We start from the raw sequence: 21,951 nt of genomic DNA on the forward strand, positions 1-21,951 counted from the left end.
ACTTCTCCAAGGTCACACAGCTGTCAGCCTCTGAGCTGACTCAGAGCCACAAGCCATAAGCCGCAGTGAAACTGTCCTCTGTGTTCATGGCCAGTCGCTGGTGACAGTGTCTCCTTTAGTCAGACAAACTCCTTTCTCCTAAGGTATCAGAACCTGATGCAAGGGGTATCTGAGGAGGCCCAGGAAATAAATGCAGCCAGTGGCCCTGTTTGCTCCTTACAAGCTCACAGCTGGTATTTTTTTTCTTCTGAAGACTTGAGTTTTTTTTTTTAATTTTATTGATTTTTATTGAGCTCTACATTTTTCTCTGCTCCCCACCCTGTCTCTCCCCTCCCTTTCAATCTTCTCCCAAGCTCCCCATGCTCCCAATTTACTCAGGAGATCTTGTCTTTTTCTACTTTCCACAGCTGGTATTTTAATAGCCACCTGGTGCACAGGACTGTCGCGACAGAAAGGGATGTGGGGAGTGGAATGTTTCTTTGGGACCTAGAGGAAGGAGGCCCCAGAGTGGCACACTGCTCTATAGACCACTGCCACCATGGAAGCTTTTGCATTTAGGGAGGATATATTTATATATGGGGGTGCACATATGTGTATAGTACATTTTATACATATGTGTGTGCACGTGGAAGCTAGCAGTCAACCTTGTTATTTCTCTGGAGAGATCTTCCTTGTTTTTTTGTCTTAGGGTTTCTGTTGCTGTGAAGAGATGCCACGACCAAGGCAACTCTTATAAAGTAAAACATTTAATTGAGGTGGCAACTTATAGTTTTAGAAGTTTAGTTCCTTATCATCATGGGGAGCATGGTGGCCGAGAGCATGGCAGTGGCGTATTGGAGTTGCAGAGGGGCCAGTTCAGTTGAATAAATGCTTATTGTATTCTGTTTCTAGGGGGAAGTGACAGATAAGGACATGGCAATCCTTGGATAAGACGTTCAGTATACTGAGGTCATGGTTGGTAGGGAGAGGTTCTTTAGTGATGTAGCCACTGGTAAACTTACCCAGGCTCCTGTAAACAACCCTCATGTATCTCATCAGATACACGTAGATATACGCAGACACACAGAGATATACACGGACACGTACAGGTACACACATAGACATACAAAGATATACACACACACACAGGTACACACATAGACACACACAGATACTCACAGACAGACACACAGAGATATATACAGACACACACAGACACAGAGACACACACGACTTGAAAGTAGAAGAGGCACTAGTTAGGAAGAGAATTAGTAAAAGAATGGAGGAGAAATCAGAAGGATTAATGAGGTATGCATGTGTGTATGTGTATATGTGTGAGAATATGATTGAAATACATTATGTACATGTATGAAAATGTCATAATGAAACCATTAAATATAATTAATATATGCAAATAAAAACATTCTTAAAAAACTACCCCAAAGTGGACAAACTATATAGTATCAAGCCAATGGGGCCCAGTCAACTGGGAGGTGGGAAAGACTTGGTAAGCGAGCCTTTAGAGCAGAGGTTCTCAACCTTCCTAACACTGTGACCCTTTCATCCAGTTCCTCATGCTGTGGTGATTGCCAACCATAGAATTATTTTCATTGCTACTTCATAACTGTAATTTTGCTACTGTTATTAATCATAATGTAAATATCTGTGCTTTCTGATGGTCTTAGGCAACCCCTGTGAAAGGGTCGTTTGACCCCCCCAAAGGGGTCACGATTCACAGGATGAGAACCGCTGAGGTAGAGGTATCAGACACAGCAGAGATGAGTTCTGGCTCAGGCAGGGCAGGAAGGACAGCGGAGGGCTGCGGAGGTCTTGGGCAGCTGCCCCATCACAGAGATACCTGCCTCCTCCCGTGTTGGTAGGAAGAAGGTTCTGGGCAGAATCTGGGAGGCTGAGTGCAGACTGGATCAGGAACTTGGAATTGTTGAGTCAAAGTTGGAAAGGGGAGGTTACAGAGGTTCAGGGGTTTTGTCTGTAACATTGTAAAGGAAACGTTCTCAAACCTGACACAGGAGTCTGGAGGAACGGAATGGGGAACTCTGTGCTTCAGCAGGGATCAAGCCGAGGGCAGCCGCTTCATTTTAATTCCCTACTCTAACTTCTTTAATTCTCCTCTTCTAGCTTCTTTTGAAGTATTTCAAGTACTTTAAAGCAAACTTTAAATGTATTCAACTCAGAAGTCCCCCTTCCCCCTTTTGAGACACCTTGCTGTATAATCCAGCCTGGTCTCAAATTCACAATCAGCCTACCAAGTGCTGTGGTTATGGGCGCGTGCCACCAAGCCTGGCAGGACCTACCTCAGGTGCCTTCCTCTTTTTGTTTGAGACAAAGTCTCTCATTCTCCTGGATCCTCACCCAGAAGGCCGGGCTGACTGGCCTTTGAGCTTCAGGGAATCCACCTGTCTCCCCTTCCTGTCTCTCTATTGCTAGAGTTACAAGTGCATGCCACTGTGTCCAGAATTATGTGGGTTCTGGCGGGGGTGGAGGTGAACTCAAATCCTCATGCTTGTGAGGCAAGTCTTTACTGACTGAGTTGTCTTTTTTGTATAATTCTGGTGTCGTCATCGTGGCTCTGTCTCTCCATGAGCTTACACCATCCTCACACAGCCAGGGTTCCTGCTACGTTCAGATGGTTCGTTCGCATCAGGATGCAGGCACAGCTCACACATGGCATATAGTTGATACCTTTAAATTCTCTTGTGGGCACAGGAGGGAGAGTTTTCGAAAAGTTTTTTCTTAGAGACAAAACTTGCTCAGCAAACAGAAAGTCTGGTTAAAAAAAAAAGGATTAAAATAATGTCTGTGTATCTGTGCTGAAACCTCACAGGAAAATGAGGCTAGGCTAAGCACGGAAAGGAACATTTTCACCTCCTCCCATTGGTTGACCACTGCAGGGCCAGCTCTGGGGTACCTAGCCTTTCTGCTCACCCTGCCCAGGTAGGAGGAGGCAGAGACACCCACAGATTTTTCATTTCCATCTTCCTGGGGAAACAAGTGTTTGCCAGCAAGGCCCAAGCCCCAGCCAACAGGGCCCAAGCCCCAGCCAGCAAAGGGAGGGAGGGGAAGAAATGTCTCCAGGAGGGAGACTTAATGGAGAGAAGGAAGGTCTACCAGACCCAAAGTGGCAGTCCACGGCAGGAGAGAGAAGTGGCTGTCCCTGCCTTTCTGTGGCAGCGTGTGGGACCCCTAGGACGACACAGATGGAGACCTGAAGAGCTGCAGTCTATTTGCAGCCTCTGTGGAAAGCCTGGTATTTAGAGAAAAATCACTGGAGGGGATGCCACAGTTCCTTTCTCACGTTCTTGATGGTGGCTCCTGCTGCTGCTTCTTCCCCCTGCTCTGTGGATGTGTTAGACCCTAGGACACACCCCTGGACTGTTTCAAAGACATGTGCATCTGTGTCAACAAAATCTGACTCCAGCCACAGCTTCTATTTTCTTACCCTTTTTCCTCCAACACTGAACATTCCTAGGAGGTTGGTCAGACGTGCCCAGGCTCCCTGGTATCAGTGATAGGCCATAATTGGAAGATGGGCACTCAACTGTCTTTTTGAAGGGGAAGGAGCAGGAGGTAGACACAGCCTCTGTTCAAGAGGAATAGTGCCACATTACTTCTGGGAACAGGTCTCACTACAGAATTTATGTCTCTGACTTTCCAGGCAGAGATGACAGCATCAGCCTTTTGAGAGACTCTTAGCAACCAAGGAGCCATTCATGAGGAAAGGCCAGCCTGACAGATTCGTAGCTTAGATGGCCTCTTCCTTGGAACTCATGTGGTTGTGTATAGCATATAGAGTGTCCCTAGAAGGAATTGTCATCTCCTCTTAATATCCTGGGAGTAGGTCCCTATGACATTTCATCTGGGCCTCTCTGTTCAGTGAATGACACTGTTGAGCCAGTAGGAAGTGGAGCTATCCTTAGTGTAATTCCCCTGGCCTGCATGTTGTCTCTCCAGCTATGGGAGTGGGGTTGGGGGTGGCAATGAGACATTTCTCTTCTAGGTGAGGAAACCCATCAGTAAGTACATAAGAACTCTCTTCTTTTTCTGAGTCTACTGATCTACGGGTTCAAATTTCCTTATGAAAAACAAATACACCCTACCAGGATTAGGCTCAAAGGTCATTCATGGCTGAGTGAATTGCACCTCTCAATAGTATTTGATAGCTGATTAAAGTGCCCTGGGCACTTTATTGGTGGTGTGAGCGGGTTCAGATTTAGGATTTCTTTATTATATTTATTTGGTGTGTGTGTGTGTGTGTGTGTGTGTGTGTGTGTGTGTGTGTGTGAGTTTGTGTGATGTGTGTCTGCATACAAGTGTTCCATGGCCCATGTGTGGAAATCAGAGGACAATGTTTTTGTCACATGAAATCTGGGATTGAACTCGGGTCATCAGGCTTGGCAGCAAGCACCCTGAGTCATCTTGTTGGCCTGATTCTGGGATTTCATTCCAGTCTGTTTGTCAGGAGCTCAGGGAATGAGTGCAACCATGCGACTAGTCAGAGGAAGCATTATTGACTTGGGGAAGAAGGAGGAACGGCCTGGAGGTATAGACAAGGACACAAGCAAATCCCAGTGTCCTCAGGTTGCTTCCCCCACTGCCAAGCTAACATCATTGGGTTCCACACACAATAAGATCATGCGAGGCGCTAGTGATGACAGAGTCGACAATATCTCTCGGAAGACGTTTGAGTTACATGTGACATATTTGAGAACATGGGGTGAGGTTAGTCCTGGCATGGACCTCATGGCAGATGCCAGCCCAAAGCTGTGTGGATGGTGCCTGGTGCCATGAGGGGAGATGAGGGTGGAGCTGGGCTCTGAATGTGGTTAGGTAGGACCAGCTCTCAGTATGACAGCATCACAGGCTGTCAGAACAGAAACAGCTGCATGGGCCTGAGGGATCATCCTGGGCAGTTGTCCTGGGGCCCCAGGGTCCTCTGAGAATCCACAGAAGTTATCAAGTGTCCTGGGAACCATTGCTTGCCTGGACACCACACACACACACCTTTACTCCCATAAATAATATATCATAAACCGTGTGATGAATCAGTGGTTCTTAATATTTTTACAAGCTTGTACAGCCACTGCCACTTTCTAGTCCCAGAACATTTTTATTAACCCAGAAGGCAAACATACTTTTAGGGCTGGAGAGGTGACTCAGCAGGTGAGGGTACTTGCTACTTTTCCTGAGGACCTGTGTTGTATTCCCAGAACCCACACAGGGCATTGGCTCCCCATGAAGCTGGAGTTGCAGGCAGTTGTGAGCTGCTCAACATGGGTGCTGGGAACCAAACTCAGGGCCTCTGAAAGAGCAGCCTGTGCTCATAACCACTGAGCCATTCCTTCACCCCTTTATTTTATTTTAATTATGTGTATGGGGAGGTACATGTGAGTCAGGTGCCTGAGGTGACCAGAGGCATTGGATCCCTGGTAGCTGGAGCTACAGGTGGCTGTGAGCTGCTCAACATGGGTGCTGAGAACCAAAGTCAGGTCCTTTGTAAGAACAGAATGCACTCTTACCCGCTAAGCCTTCTCTCCGGGCCCAGGAATCATTCTTTCATAGCCGATCCACAATCTCTCCTGGCCCCAGCTAGTAACCTCGTTCCTGACTCTATATATTTACTTCTTCTGGCCATTTCATAAAATGGAATCATGCATAGTTGGTCTTCTGTGCCTGGCTTTTTCCTCTTTTCAAGCTTCATTCATGGTTATCATGTCTCAGAACTTCACTTGTTTTCATAATTAACACTCCTAATTAGTATCACATTGTATGGCTCGGCACATTTTGTTTATCCATACGTCGACTGATATGCTTTTGGCTGTTTCCACTTCCTTGGATCTTAAGAATACTGCATAAGGGTGATCTGGCTGCAGCGTCTGCCGCTCCATTGTAGTTGATCTGGCTGACTGGGTGGCTGTCTCTTTCCTCCCTCGGTATTTCATGTACATGTCTGCCGAAGCTTGGTACTTGGTCAAAGATGGCTCTCCCTGTAGAGAGGACTGTTCTCCTGTCAAGGACATATGAGTAGTTCTGGCCTACTGCTAGAACCTCCAAACAAACTCACAAGCATGGTGCGGGAGCCAGAGAGATGGCTCAGCAGGTCAAAGGTCCTTGTTACCAAGCCTGACGGCCTGAGCTCACTCCCTGAGACCCACATGGTAGGAGAGAACCGGCTCCTGCAAGCTGCCCTCTGACTTCCATCCACACCTGCCCCACCCCCAGCTGGTAAATAAGTAAATGTCATTAAACAAAAGAATGGGGCTACTCTGACCAGTCATATACAAATTACACTCTTTAAAGATCGACAGATCATTTTAGGATATCCACAAACTCCCCAAAACCTATCTCTTCAGCTAGGAAAACCTTATTTTACTGTTTTACAAAAGGGGGGCATTTAAAAGGAAATGGAGAATAGCAGCAGTCGGTTTACTGCTGCTTGCTGGGTGGTCCTGGATTAAGAGCGTCAGATCCATGGCTTCATTCAGTCTCACTAGCCCTGGCAAACGGATCTCAGTATTACAGGGGAGGTGACTGAGGCCCAGAGAAGTAGTGGTGGGTGTTTTGCAGTGAAGGACCTAATCCGTGTGCCAGATAGTGAATGGCAACTGTGCATCTCATTTGACCCCCTACCCCCGCCCCACCCCGCACAAGCCCCTATTTCCTTCCATTTCTTAGTACTAGAGGAGTACCATACTTACCAATAGGCACACATTTCACCAAAACCAGTCAGTCCAGTGCTCCTTGCCGTAGAATGATCCTCTCCCCAAAGTGACACTGATAGCTCCTGCTTCCAGCTTTTCTCTCACTTAGAGATGGCAATCACATCTCTGTTTGTCTGTCGGTCTCTGTGTGTGTGTGTGTCTGTCTGTCTGCCTGTCTCTGTCTGTCTCAGTTTCTTTCTCCCTCCCTCCACCCCGTATATGCATGCTCTACACTGTGGTAATAATAGCTCAGGGGCACCCAGGAGATCTTTTGGGCAGTGAGACATTTGTAACATCACCCTTCCTGTGACATTTGACATTCCCATCACATACCTTGCTGGGGAAGGAGGTACGGGAGGCCGGCTGAGGGCAGTGTGTAGTCCAGGATCTTTGGGGATGTGGGTAGCTGCCATCTGAAAGTCAGCTGACACCGTCACGCTGTTTTATCCCTCAGCCGGTGGACAACCAGCAAGCCATGGTGCGCAGGGAGTCCGTGGTCAACCTGGAGAACTTTAAGAAGCAGTATGTCCGCAGGCGGTGGAAGGTGCGTCAGGGCTTTGGGTGAAGGGCAGGAGCCTAGTGGGGCTCCCTGCTTCTCTCCGGATCTCTGTGCACATTTTACTTAGCGTTTCTCTTCTCCCTTCCCTCAGCTCTCCTTCAGCATCGTCTCCTTGTGTAATCACCTCACCCGCTCCCTGATGAAGAAGGTACACTTGAGGACAAGCGAGGACCTGGTGAGTCCGTGCAGAGCCTTTGCTAGGCACAGCTCCTAGGCTGTGGGAGTGGATGGAGGAGGGTATTAACTATTTTCAGCCTCTTCTGCCCTGGAGGCTACAGTGTGACCAGCAGAGGAATGTGTTTGAGGGAACGCCAGGCATCCTTTTCTAGGGGCTGTCTAAGGGACGGCTGCTGCCATCCCACCCCACCCTCCGGCCCTCTGGGAACTATGGAAATGAGTTCCATTAGACCATCCAAAATTTATTCTGGCCAAGTATGACGGTGCACATCTGTAATCCAAGCACGTGAGAGGTGGAGGCAAGAAGGTCCAGGCCAGCCTAAGTGACATGAGACCCTATTTCAAACCACCCCACCTTAAAACGTTCATTTCTGACAATCCCAGTTCTTCTTTAGAATGGGTGCTAGATGCCTTCTACATTTGCTTTTCAGACTGCCTGTATCAATAACACTTGATAATATGTTTTCTTGTTATATTTTTTGTTTATTTCCTTTTTTGTATTACTAAGGCTTGAATCCCAGGCCTTTTAATATGCTAGGTAAATGCTATACCATTGAGCTACATCCTTGGCCCTTTAGTGTATGTTTAAAGCAAGAGGCTTATAATGGAATATACTCATCGGGGTGGGGGTGGGGTGATTTCTAGAGCTAGTCTTCCAGAATTCAGATCTGCCACTTACCTGCTGTGTGGCCTCCAAGAGGTTACTTCATTTCTCAGTTCCAAAATGTCATCATTTGTAAAGTGGGGATAGTAATAGTTGCTACATTGTTGTAGGCTCACTTGATGCCCTTTCCTTCAGGCCTGGTGGGTAAGTGCTCAGTGTGTGTTAACAATTGTTAGCAAGGCTTCACTCCTTCTCTAGTTCCTGAAATGGGCCTCAGTGTTAACGTTTCAGTTGGGAGGGGCTCCCTGGGATAGCCTCTCCCTCCTCATCTAGTGGAGAGAGTCAGGAGTGTCTGGAAGGTAGACATTATGATAAAAGGTGACTCTTAGCAAGGGACTGCCTGGCAGTCTTCCTGTGTACACTGAAGACACTTAGCGTGAGGCCTGTACCCCAGCTGCTAGCTCATTCCTGGACTCCCCGGGACCCCAACATGCCCTGAGAGGTCCTCTTTTTTCAGGCTAAGCTCCTGTTTTTACTTACTCTTGCTAGGACTTGAGAATTGGTAGCTCCAGGGTCCTGTGTGGCTTTCGGACACTGAGCCCCTCTCTGGTCTCCAGCCTCATAGACAGTGGAGGAACCAAGTTTGCTTCCTCTGAGAATCCCTGCTCATCACAGGCGATTTTGCCCAGCTTACTTTTGTATTGTTTGACTCTGACTCATACTAAAAAGTTGTTATTCAGCAAAGCCTGACTTCTTTTTGTTGTCCTACTCAGACGTGGTCCAGGATGTGTTTGGCTACAGTAGATCTTGACCTCAGCTTTCCAGCTGGCTGAGGTTGCCTAGAGGAGTGTATGATGGGACACCAGTCATGCCTTTCACACTAAGCCCTGGACTTCTTGTCTTAATATAGTTGCAGGAAGGACTGTAAAAAATTTAAATTTCTTTCCTTTTCCTAGTGCAAAAACGTAGTCTTTTTTTTTTTTTTTCAACTCAGATATTTGGGTCACTTGCTCAATGACTTATTCTACAGGAAGAAAAGGCTGGGTCCCATATACATGTTATACGATTTTTCCTATTGGACTTTCCTTAAACATTTCTTTAGAAAGATAATAATGGGGGCTTTTGTTTAGGAAGCATAGAAATTAAACACTTTGGGGCCTCATTTAAATCTGAATTATTCTTTTAATAATTGGAATTAACTGGAGCTGGAGAGATGATTCAGCAGTTATGAGTACTTTTTGCTCTTCCAGAAACCCAGGTTCGGTTCCTAGAGCATATGTGGTGACTCACAACCCCCTCCCCCACCCCGTAGCTCCAATTCCAAGGGCTCTCATTCCCTCTTCTGGCCTCCATGGGCATCTGCATGCATATGGTCCACATAAATTCACTCAGGCACACAGACAAACTAAAATAAAATCTTACAGTCTGACAAACAAAACCCCTTACAATAATAATCACGATTTTAACACTTAGATTGGTGGGACCCGACTGGAAAGACATTGTAACCTCCGGGTGATTGTTCTAGCTCTGCTTCAGCGGTGTGGGGGCTGCCAGGTTGTACCTTCATGAAAGTGGAACTCAGAAGTCATTCCCTTTGAAAGCCTTTGTAGTAAAGCTTGCCGAAGGCATGGTGGAAGCCAGGTGAGGCCGAGGGTCTGGAGCGATGGCCAGAAGACCTTACAGAAAAATCAACCTCTTCCCCCACAGGCTGAGCTCAGGAGACTCAGTGCCCCGCAAACTACCTTTCCAAGTGGCCTTGACTATTGACAGGCACAAATGGCATTAAATGACATTTTCACTGTTGTAATTGGACTCCACCTGGCACCTTTTCCCCCATGGATGTCCTACCTGCTTCCCTGCCTCCTGAGAAGGAGGCCTCAATACAATTAGTTTGGCCTCATTTCAAGTCCCCCTCCTATTGCTGTCTGCTATCTGCCAGCGGTCTCTGGATGGCGCTAAGGGCTTCCCTTTGACACCGCCTCTACTTCCCCCAGCTTATAAGTGCCTTGCTTGAGCATATGAACTTGGGCTGCTGGGTGCTGCTCTGTTCACATCATCCTGTGACGCCCCGCCCCGGGTCTCTTCTCCTCCCCAGAGAAACTGCGAGAGTGACACAGAGGAGGACATTGCCAGGAGGAAAGCCCTTCACCCCCGGAGGAGGAGCAGTACCTCCTAACTTGCCTGGTTTTCAGTGGCTGCCAGGGAAGTCCACCTTCCTTGTGTTCCTTCTACGCAAGCTCTTGGACCCTGCTTGTCACCGGTACCCAGAACTTCTGTGTTCCTGAGCACAAGAGAGAGGAGTCTGCAGGACTCAGAACTTTCGGGAGACCCTGGGAGCCATGGCTGTCTCCTGCTGAGGAGTCTCCGGCCTTCTCCAAGCTCTTAGCTCTCCAGAAAACTGGCAGTCATCTGTCTGCTAACCTCGAAAGCTGGGATGGGGTGTGGACTGAGGAAATGGCTATAAAGGAGTATCATCTTCACCACAGGTTAAAGCCAGGTTTGGGCAGCTTTCCTCACTCGGTGACAGAGTTCAGAACCAGCCCTGGCAGCCATTATTTCAGGAAGACAGAAGCCGACCCTATCAGGACATGGAGTAAAGGGAATTTCTAGAGTGAGGGACCAATCTTGTGACTTCCCAGAATTCACAGGAGTCAGGATGTCCAACGTCAGACTTTGTACAACAGCCTCTTGCCAGCCTACTGTGTTGTGACTTTTCCTCATTTTTATTATTAAACTTCTTGTTTATCTAATGTTTGGCTGTTTTAGGAGCTATCTCCATCTGGTGCCCTATAGCCCAAGACCCTGTGCTTGGAAAACACTAGATGAACACTGAGATGGACAGCATCTCAGGAACTTCTGAGCAATCCTTTGCTGACAAGATGCGGGCCCTTGCATCCTCTCTTGACAGTGTCCAGCCCTCTCCTCCTCACAGAAGGCCATGACCCTTCCACCACCGCTGCTGGCAGGTCCTCCTCTTAGGGGATGGCTTGCAGCTCTGCTAAGTTCGTAAGTTGAAGTCCTAGCCCTCAGTGTCACAGACTGCCACTATCGCTGGAGATAGAGTGATAAAGCAGCTCATGAAAATAAAATGAGGTCATCAAAGTAAACCCTGATATGATATGACTAAAATCCTCATAAGAAGGGGAGGATTGGGGCTGGAGAGAAGGCTCACTGGTTAAGAGCAATTTCTGCTTCTGCAGAGGACCCAGGTTCTAGTCCCAGCACCCACAAGAGGCAGCTCACCGGTGACTCCAATTCCAGGGCATCTGATGCATTCTGGTCTCCACAGGCACCACGCACATGGTACTTGTACGTAGACGCAGGCATTCATTCACGCACATTTAAAAAAAAAGAAGAAGAAATTTCCTTCAGGCATGGTAACTCAGTCTGTAATCCTAGTGCTCAGAAGGCTAAGGTAGGAGGATTTCTATGAGTTCAAGTCCAGACTGGGATATGGTAGCAATTTACCATATGTGACACTGTATACCTTTAAGTCGTAACTACTTGGGACATTGAGGCAGAAGGATAACTTGAGCCCAGGAGTTAGAGACAGCCTGGGCAACAGGAAGAACAGGAGAAAGAGGAGGAAATTAAGGCACAAAGAACACAGGGGAAATGTAATCTCCAAGCTAAGGAAAGAGGCCTCAAAAGAAGCTAGCTGCCAGATATGGTGTAGTATGCCTTTAATCCCGACACAGGCGGATCATGCTACAGATTTGAAGCTACCCTGGTCTACACATTGAGTTCCAGGATAGCCATGGTGACATAGCAAGACCCTGTCTCAAAAAGTCAAAGGGTGGAGGTTTAGGGGGGAAGGGACTGAAACCAACCCATCCTGAATCTCAGATATCCGGCTTCTCTGGTGAGAAAATGAATTTCTGTTGTTTAAGTTATCTGGTGCTGTGTTATGACGGTGCTAGCAAGCTACGTACCTGTCAGTCATAGACAAGAGAGACGGGGGATTTTAACAGTCTAGACAGAGAAGGGTAGAGAAGGACCCCTAGGGAAAAAAGGAGAAAGATGAAAAAAAGCAGAGTGGATATAGTAAGGAAATTTCTACCCCATCCAAACCCAGGCCATGCTTTCCTGGCCATAAGAACGGCTTTGTTTACCAGAGTCTAGGAAGACTCGTGGAAGCCCAAGGGGACGTGTGCTGGGGAGAAAAGAAGGAAGTCTGGAAGGAAGTGAGTGGAGCTCAGGAAATGAGTCAGGAAGTGTGTGAGTGTGTGTGTGTGTGTGTGTGTGTGTGTGTGTGTGTGTGATAGAAAGAGCCCAGGGCGCATCATTAATTCCCTTTGTTAGCAGTGAGGTGTGGGAATTGCTACCCCGAGTTATATTTCCCTGCCCCCGTTTGAGGTGCTTATCTGCAAAGAATCTTAACTTCCCTCTGCTCCTAGAGTTGGATGAGGAAGTTTGAGTGCACGTGATTATTCCTTGATCCCTGCTGGGGTCAGGTGATAGTCCCTACTGGGGACAGGTGAAGGTGGAGTGCATGTGATCAGTCCTTGACCTCTACTGGGGTCAGGTAAGAGTTCCTCCTTGGGTCAGGTGACAGTCCCTTCGCAGCCCCTTCCCCATTTGGTGCCATGGTATAAAAGCTAGCCCCAGCAGAACAATAAAGGAGCTGCTGTTTCACCTCAACCTCGTGCTCTGTGGATTTTATTCAACCTGGACACCCTCCGCCGAGACTCGTGGTTCCAGACCGTGCTGGCGCGGTAGTGAGGGATTTTTGTTGTTATTTGAATAATTTTTTACCTTTATTTACTGATTGACTGATGATCGTGTGTCTGGAGATGTGTACACGCCACAGCATACATGCGGAGCTCAGAGGACAAGTCAGAAGAATCAGTTCTCTTCTATCCCGTGAGTCTTGGGTTTGGCTTCAGGCGCTCTCAACCTGTCAGGCTACGTCAGCAAGCACCCTTTCCCGCTCAGCCCTCCAACCAGCCCTCGTTCATTTTGAGGCAGGATCTCCTGTGCCCCAGGCTGCCCTTGAGCTCTTGATCCTCCTACCTCTGTCTCCTGAAGGGCGTTACAGGCGTGCACCAATAATATACTCGAGGGCAGCAGTGAGTATGTGAGTATCTCAGTCACACTGTGTGAGGGTCAGCCAAGCTTCCTTCATGCTATAGATGAACCCAGAGTAAACACCCCCCCCCAACCCCCGCCAAGAACAGAAAGACTCTAGTTCCAGAGAAGCTCGCAACAAATGGAAGCCACACACTGCCGAGTCCCTGTGACCTCTCCCTGCGCACAGAGGGCAGCATGAGTGAACGAGCCCAGCAGAACCAGGTGTGTCGGCTCTGAGGGGAGAACCATTGGCCAGCTGACACCTCAGGGTGAGAGAGGCCACACTGTGCCCTGACGAAAGTGGAAGGCGACCAGGGGTGAAAACCATGTTCAATGAGAGAAGTTCTTTGAAAAGCTCTGAGGTGTCTGCCCCAGAGTGGCTGCCTGTGTGCTTGCTAGACGCCACGTTACTATCCCACAAACACACATACAAATATTTTAGTGTGCACTACGTTTTAATGTCAGCCTCACCATCTCCCCTGACTCCACATCTTAGAGTCCACTTCCCTTTCCCACTCGTTTATTTGCCAACAAAACAAACCAAACATCACCCAGCATATTCTGGAAGCAAACAAAGGTCACATCTCAATAAACAAGTGAACCATGAGGTCCCTCCCTAGAAAGGAAATCCAAGCCTGGTGCTCCATGGGCAATCAAAGTAAGTACACGTGAAAGCTGGACTGTTGGAAAGGACACCATCTATCTCGGGCTTGGAGAATTTTCTTTCCATCTGCCCAGACCCCTCCACCCCCAGTTTGATGTCAGCCCCATATTGTTCTATTCATGGTTGCTGCAACCCCCAAAATTCCTCGCTTGGCATCAGTTGAGAAGGTCCCATTCTCAGCAAACCTTCACAGGCTTAGGGACTGTAACAGTGGAAGAGCTTCGACCGGTAGTTAATTGGTGTTTCAAAGGCCTGGGCACAGTGGGTGTGCTTCCTTCAAGCTTTCTTCTTCTTGATTTGTCCCTCCCTCCCGCTGATACCCTCCATTAGCAGCAATTCATAATGGATAGCTGAACACAGATTTCCCTGAGTCCCTTACTCGCTGGCTAGAATTCACACCCCTCCCCCTCTTCATCCAGAAAATGGTTGATTATATTATCTAGGGGCAAAATGATATTGTGAGATCTTCCATTCGATCCTCAGTTTAAGAAAAAACAAACAAACAAAAATCTGGCAATGATTCTGAGGGACCTGGGCTTCAGCAGAGGTTTCTTCTACAGCCCTGTTCACAACCTTGTAAGGGAAATGAGCTCCGCTTATAAGGATGGTGAAGCAAGCCTCATCCGAGTGGGGAACGGTGCCTCCTTCTCCCAGCTGGAGCACTGGGGATCTGGATTTCAGCCCAGATTTGCCTACCCTGCATTCACATTCTTTAATACTTTTCCCGGGGGAAAAAAAAAAGTGTAAATGAAAAAAAAAATCCTGGAGACCCACATACAGTATGGTACTGTTTGCTTTAAAGGGCAAATCTATACATAAGAACATTGCATTTTGGAATCAGACGACCTCAGTAAAAATCCAAGGTGAAACTCACTTCACAGCAGCTTTGGTGGGGGAGGGTAAAGTGGACGCTCGCTGTGGTTCAGTGTTCTGCTTTTTTGGGTTTGGTTTTGCAGTACTGAGGATTAAGCCCAGGCAGACCCTTGAATGTGCTAGACAAGCAGCCAGACACTGAACCCCTGTAGTCAGGGCGCCTTCAATTCCCCCTCTCTATTTCCTTGTTTTGCTTGTTGGTGTTGCATCAGTAAGAAATGTCATAACAAAATACCTCAGTCTGGGTGACTTGCACAGTCGGTATTTATTTTCTCAGCTTTAGAGCGTCGGCTTCATGGCTTCATCGGAGGTATCTCTGTTTGATTTGTCACCGTTCCTCAGTCTTCTTTCTGTAGATGTCTGGTTTTCTTTTCTTTTTTCTTGTTTTTTTTTTTTAAACAAGGTCATGCTGGATTAGTGTGCATGATATATCTTCATCTTGTCTGTTTATCCCAATAAGGCCCTACCTTTAAATGTAGTCACTTTCTGAAGTACAGATGACTAAGAGCTCTAGATATGAGTTTGGAGGAAGTTCAGTTCATCAAAATACCTTAAACATGGGCTGGGGACATAGTTCAATGGCAGAGTGCTCTTCCAGCATGTGCCAAGCCCTGGGTTCAACCCCCCAGGACTGGGACAGATTGGTAGAGGTATGGCTGACTTGAGTTCTAGCCTGGAAGACCCAGGGAAAAATACCTGAGTCCAGCTCACCAGTAGCTACCGCATTAAACCTCAGCTGTCTGCTTGATGTTTCAGGACAGGATGGAGGACTTTGGCATCTGCTGAGTCACAAGGATGTGCGCTCTGTGTAGTCACAGTTGGACATATCTCCTTTCACACAGAGAGAGAGGAAATTGCAGACGAGCTGGCTGACCCTGCGTTCCTCCAGAAGGTTGTGACCTTAGCCAGCCCGGGAAGGAGTGGAAACAGGAAAGCTCCTGAGACCTACAGGCTGACAGAAGTCAAACTGAGGCCTTGGTGTTCCTCAGCTGGATCCTGGGTCATGGCTTTCTCAGACCTTCGCAATAACCAAACTGCAGGCTTTGAAACTGAGGGTGCATTTCCTGGTGGGGGAGGAAGCAGGGCAGACCTTCCTGAATGGTATAAACTGCAGACCTCACCACACTCTCACTCAGTCTAATGCTGGAAAGCCCCACCAAGCTGTGAGAGATCGTATTCTGGAAAATTCTCCCTTCTCTTACAGCCACAATGTAATCAACCGCAGCTTGCAAACTTGCCTTAAATAGTGAGATTAACCCAGGGAGGATGGGGCAGAAAGCCTGGGTCATAGACTTCAAGGTTGGGGTGGATTATACTGGTTCCTTCCCACTGCAGATGGGAAAGGACAAAGCTTTTACGGGCTTCTGTGCACCTGGGAAGGTACATAGATAAGAAGCTTCAAGCTGCTCTTAGGAGGTAAAACATCCCCAGGGCCACTGAGACGGCTCAGCAGATGAGTGTGCTCTCCACCCAGGCTGATAACCTGAGTTTGATCCCTGGGACCTGCATGGTAGAAGGAAGGAAGCAACTTGTGACCTCCGTGCATGCATAATAGCACACGTGTGTGCATGTATACATACACACACTTGAATAGATAAACGGTAAAACACATCCATAAGCACATTTTGTATATATACTGTTGTAACATGTCTGCACTGTAGCAGATGGACTGCACATGTCCCAGGATAACTATGCATGTGGCCCAACACATGTGGAGGTCACAATGTCATGTCATAATGTCAAAATATTGGACACCCTGCTGGAAATAATAGTCTGCTTTCCCAGGAGCCTGGGCTGGAGCATAGCTGTAGATCTCTGGCTTCACGGTAAATAAGCAACTTGCTCTAGTCTCATAAGGCAGGTGTGGGACAGTGGTGTGAGTGTGTAAAGGTGGAACTTGTCCTTCTGGGGATGTGGTGAGCAGAGCGGCGGGCAAGGAGACTGCCTTGAATAGGAAGGTGACGTTCCCTGTGTTCAGTGAGCGCTGCTGCCAAAGCACCATGCTTGCCTAGTAAGATCCAGCCAGCCTATAGAACCTTGGGGTTCTGAAACGCAGGGCAATGAGTTTAGTCAGGGGTCAAGTTCTCCAGTGGACACGGGGACTTGAGAGGGAGGATGAGGTGGGCACTGTGCCCTAACCAAGGGCTTTGCAGAATTGGTAGGTGGTTTATGCAGTGCCACCGAAGGTGCTGGGAGTGACAGGACCCTAAGGAACTGGCATCAAATTATTCACATTTGGTAGGGTCTTTCTCTGGCTGGACCCAAATCCGTCTCCCCAAAGATCCATCTATCATCCCTGCTCTGTCTTCTGCAGTCACGTGCACTTAACAAATGCAGACAACAATGGGAACAAGACAGCCCTCCAGGAAGCCACAGCTTAGTGACAGGATGAAATAGGAACTAAACCAGGAGGACCTGAGGGAGGAGCCTTCCTTTTGACAGATAAGGCCTTGGGGAGCTTTTGAGATGAGCCTAAAAGATAAGAGGGTCAACAGAGAGTAAGCCAGGACCAGCCTGTGCTGGGAAGAGCTTGTATCTCCCAAGGATGTTGGGAGGACCGAGAGGGTAAGACTCGGGTAGAGAGCAAAGTGGAGCTGATGGTACCAGGCAAGGAAAAGACTTTGAATATAGGTTTGAGCCTCTTGGATAATGGTGAGGCGACTTTTCTTCAGGGCTGTGGTTTTGATCAACATTTCTTAGTGTGGTCTCTGGCCAGCGACTGGAAACTCGCTGGAGGTGCTATTTTCTAGCCCAGCCCACCTTTCCTGTATTAGATGTACTGGGGGGGGGGGGGCGGTGCTCAACAGACTGGTTAGACTCTGCTGTGATGCTTTAGAAAAGCCACCCTGCGAGGCCATGCCAGTCATTTTCTACCTGGACGGTGTTGAATGACCCTTTCACCGGAATTTCATATCAGATTTCCTGCTTGTCAGATATTTACATTATGATTCATAACAGGTGAACAGGTGTAAAATTAGTTATGGAGTATGAGTAGCAATGAAGAGAGTTCTATGGTTGGGGCCACCACAGCATGAGGAATTTTATTAAAGGGCTGCAGCCTTAGGAAGGTTGAGAACCACTGTACTGGGGCCGTAGCTCAGCTTGTAAGGTTCTCACCACACAAGCACAAGGACCCAAGTTCAGTTTCTGGAGTCCACACAAAAACACAGGTGAGGTAACACGTGTGTATTCACCCCAGCACGGGGGAGGAGGCAAAGACACGAGGATCTCTGAGGCTTGCTGGTCAGTCAGCTTAGTCTAATTAGCGAGCACCAGGTACCAGGGAGAGACGCCCAAGGCTGACCTCTGGAGGGGACAGTTCAGCAGTTCAGTTTAGGTCTGTTAGAAGAATCTAAATGAGATAGGCCAGAACCTGAGGGTGCAGGAGAGCCAGGCAGATTTGGGTTCCTGCGTCAACCTTTTTGCCTATTAACTACAGGCATAGGCAGGCAGACGAGCCTGAGTTGCCAGCCTTCACAAAGGAAATCAGGCCTGGAGGTCGGGTGTAAGAACGCACGGGAGACGACACCAGTGGTGTTCTTAAGTAGGGCACCCAAGTCTCCAAGTTTGCCTGAGCCTGAGAGATTGCACAGGACAGAGTCAGTGTGGAAGACAGTCCTCCAAGCGAAACCATGGTTATCTCCATCAGGTCATGTGGGAAGACATGCTCCCCTCCCCCAAGATCAGATCTGTTGACTGTTGATATTTTCTCACAGAGGCAGGGGTAAACTGGCGGGCTCATTGGGCCGTCCCCTGAGACTCCAGCCACACGTCCAAGCTAGCCATATGCAGTTCTACTCTAATTACATGAGGGCTGGGGCTCTCCATAAGCATTGGAGCATGTAGGCTAAGGAGGGTTGACCCAAAGAGTTTTCATATTTATGACTATGGGAAACCAGCATCTAAGCTTGGTGGGGACTTTCCACTCTGCCTGCTTCAGGATCTCCCACGATTCTGCCAGCAACCTTCAGCCATGCTCTGTAAGAAGCCCACATGCTCTGCTTCGCCGGAGTGAGCGAGGTGGCATTGCGCTTTGGCTTGCTATTGGAGCCTTATGAGGAGGGAATAGATGTCTACATCTCCCCAGAGAAAAAATTCTCTCAACAGTGGCCAATCCAGGGATGTCCAGTGTGGTTTGGTTGCCTTACCCCGTGACATGATGGTTCAGAAAGAAGCATTGGTTAGGGTATTTAGGGAGGGACCGAGTGAAGGATGCTTCCAAGTCGATGTTCAAGCATTTTAGTGACATCTGAAGTTGCCTGTCTCTCTCGCCACCCGTTTCTGGTGCCTGTTGAGCTCAGGAGACACTCCTCCCACGTTTTTCCTTGTTGCCTGGCTCTGCAGACCAGCGAAAGTGTCAAGACCTAGACAAGGGCATAAAGACAGCACCTCCGGTTGTGCTACTGGCCCGGTGCCTGGGTCACCTGAAATACAATAAGGCTCATGTCTCTCAGACCTTGCTGATGCTGTTGGAAGCTGAAAATACCCAGGGCCCTGGCCTGACGCCTGGGTGGCTCCTCTGGGCCAGGAATCAGAGTAGCTGTGATGTCTCCATAGGGCTTTTGATACCAGCCCAGGCCTTTGGAAGGTGGGGGTAGGGGGATGACAGGGTCTACAACTCTCACCTTTCCAAGGTTGAGTATTTTAAACAGATCAGAATTTTTTTTCTTTATTCCAATACATGCCCAGGGGAGGCAGGGTGAGTTTACCCTGTTTACTGGACTAAGAGCATCAGACAGAAAGGTTATGGGTACTGCAATAGTTATAATCGCCGAGTTGACAGGACCCATAGTCACTTAACAGACAAAGCTCCGGTCTATCAGGGAGATTCTAGTTTAGGTCAACTGAGATGGAAAATCCCACCATAGCTGTGGGTGATCCAACTCTGGGGTTGGGGTTCTGGACTCCATAACAAAGAGAAATCTAGCTGGACCCCAGTATTTGTCTGTCTCTGCCTCCAGCAGACACAATGTGACCAGTAACTTCACTCTCCTGCCTTCGCCATACTGGACTGTATCCCCTCAAACTGTAAGTCATAAGAAACAGGGTCTCAATCGGCAGCCCTGGCAGGCAGGTCCAGAATGTACTCTGTAGACCAGGCTGGCCTGGAACTCACAGAGCTCTGCCTGCCTCTGCCTCCTGAGCATCTGGTTGCATCTGGTCAGGTGTTGGGTCACAGCAACAAGAATAGTAACTTACATGCCTTTGCAGGAAGTAAGCAAACATGGTCTACATGTTCAACCCTAGACCAAGAGTGAAGGGACCAGGGCATGGATAAGAGTGATTGGTTTAGACCAGGAAAGAAAGAAAGGAAGGAAGGAAGGAAGGAAGGGAGAGAAAAGAAAGAAGGAAAGAAAGAGGCAATCAGAAAATGTCTTCCAGCCTGAACTTGAGGTACTGATCTGGAAGCACTGGTTGGGAGTCCGGCTAGGTCTCAAAGTGAAAGACAGTTCTGGAATCTCCTTAGCTGGGTGATTTTTAACAGGGCATTTGGGCCTCAGTATTCCCACTTGTAAAATGGGCATGACACACATCTTCCCTGTAGGACTCCAATGACTATTCAACCAAATTAGCTAATGCATCCCAAGGCTTGGTGTGTTGCATTCAGAAATGGCTTCTGTCCTAACAGCGGTGCATTATGGGCAACAGTAAAACATAAATGTGTGAGTGAGTCAGCTGGAGCAAATGGAAGAAGGGATGGAATTCTCCTGTGCTTCTGCCTCTGCCAGCCACTCTGGTGACTGCAAAATGTATGAACAAGGCCCTTGACGTGACATGCCTCTTGCCTCTCACCATCTGCCTTTCCTCACCGCATGCTGTAGGCGGCCCCACATCCTGCAAACTCTGTGAGCTGTGGTTGATTCAGAAACCTCACTGCCCAGCTACAAAGTACCTTCGCTTTGCACCTGTCTGGCCCCTTCAGCTGTCCATCGCCAAATGCAAAGGAGCCCAGCTTGAGGGCAGCAGCTGCTGTCCTGCCCGCCTGCCCGTGGCGCCTGTGGCTTGTCACACACCAGGCCTTCATTGTCTTTAACTCTCACAGCCATCCTGAAAAGGCTCTGGTCTCTGTCTTACAGGCCAGGAGTCTAAGGCGTGGAGGGGAATGGTGTTTGTTTTGTTTCGTTCGCTTTTCTGAGACAAGACTATGTAGCCCAGGCTGGCCTTGAACTTGCATCCCTCCTGCCTCAGCCTTCCGTGCTGGGATCCCAGTGTGTACCATGCCCTGCTCTTACAGTCTTTTTGCTTCTCAGAAGTCATGTAGTGAGTAGCTTCTGCCATGAGGTATACTGTCTCACCACAGACCCCAAAGCATCAGAAGCAAACAACCAACCATGGACCCAGACTTCCCAAACCAGGAGCCCACGTCAGCCTGCCTTCCTATTGTGTTGATTATCTTAACTACTCTATCACGGAAATGGAAAGCTGCTTAGCAGCCTGAGGGTTTTAGTAGGTCCCAGCGCTGCATCAGCCGTATATGTTGGTGCACGTCCTGCAGAAGCAAGGGGACCAGGCATTCTGGAGGCAGAAGCAGGAGGACCAGGAGTTCCAGGTTACCTCTTGCTACAGCGAGTTTAAGGCTAGCCTGAGCTACATTACATCCTGTCTTAAAACAAAGCAAACTAACACATCTCCCTAGAGTTCTGCATCATTTTGTTGTTTTTGTTGTTGTTGTTGTTGTTTTAAAATGTCTATGAGTACTTTGCCTGTATTATGTCTGTGTACCATGTGTTATGCAGTTCCCCAAAAGTCCAGAAGAGGGAGCCAGATAACCTAGACCTGAAGTTACAGACAGTTGTGAGGTTGCTGGGAATTGAACCCTTTTGGAAGACCAGCTAGTTCTCTTAATCACTGAGCCATCTTTCTAACCTGGGTTCTTTATCTTGGAGAAGACTTAAGAGGGAAGTTGAGAGGGTACCCAGATGTGATGGGTGAGAGACGAATGGGCTCACAGCTATATACTTTTTCAAGAACAAATGGGAAACCTCACTTGTTTTTCTGAGTCCCCTCAACTTCTGGCCTATTCTGTGCTTTCTTATCTCTTTGGTTCTCCTCCCAGCAGTGGGTTCCCTAGGGACACGGACTGGGCTTTGCTTCCCAGCTGTAAGTCTTGCCTGATGGAACACCTGGACCCACAGCAGCAGCACTAGGGCCTGTTTGACCCTCCTTGTGGGGCTGCAGCTGCTCTTTGAGCTCCCTCTTCCCACCTCCATGGCTTGAATTCGGCAGCTAAGAAGAAACAAGAGAGATGGCTCAGTGGGTAAAGGTCCTTAGTTTCATCCCCACGACCCAAATGGTGGAAGGAGAA

The 21,951-nt window shown here is 48.3% G+C and overlaps 1 protein-coding gene across 1 annotated transcript in view; it reads left to right on the forward strand.

Annotated features, from left to right (window-relative positions):
- Dapk2 (death associated protein kinase 2) overlaps positions 1-10,788 on the forward strand; it is a 128,226-nt gene extending 117,438 nt beyond the window's left edge. The window contains exons 10-12 of the mRNA XM_087905328.1: positions 7,153-7,242; positions 7,349-7,432; positions 10,134-10,788. Of these exons, the coding sequence (XP_087761454.1) occupies positions 7,153-7,242; positions 7,349-7,432; positions 10,134-10,214 (255 nt within the window). The 3' untranslated portion in view covers positions 10,215-10,788. The remainder of the gene's footprint in view (positions 1-7,152; positions 7,243-7,348; positions 7,433-10,133) is intronic.
- The last annotated feature ends 11,163 nt before the right edge of the window (positions 10,789-21,951 follow it).

The sequence above is a fragment of the Myodes glareolus genome, chromosome 4 (assembly GCF_982192425.1).
Source record: "Myodes glareolus chromosome 4, mMyoGla1.1, whole genome shotgun sequence".
Lineage (NCBI taxonomy): Eukaryota > Metazoa > Chordata > Mammalia > Rodentia > Cricetidae > Myodes > Myodes glareolus.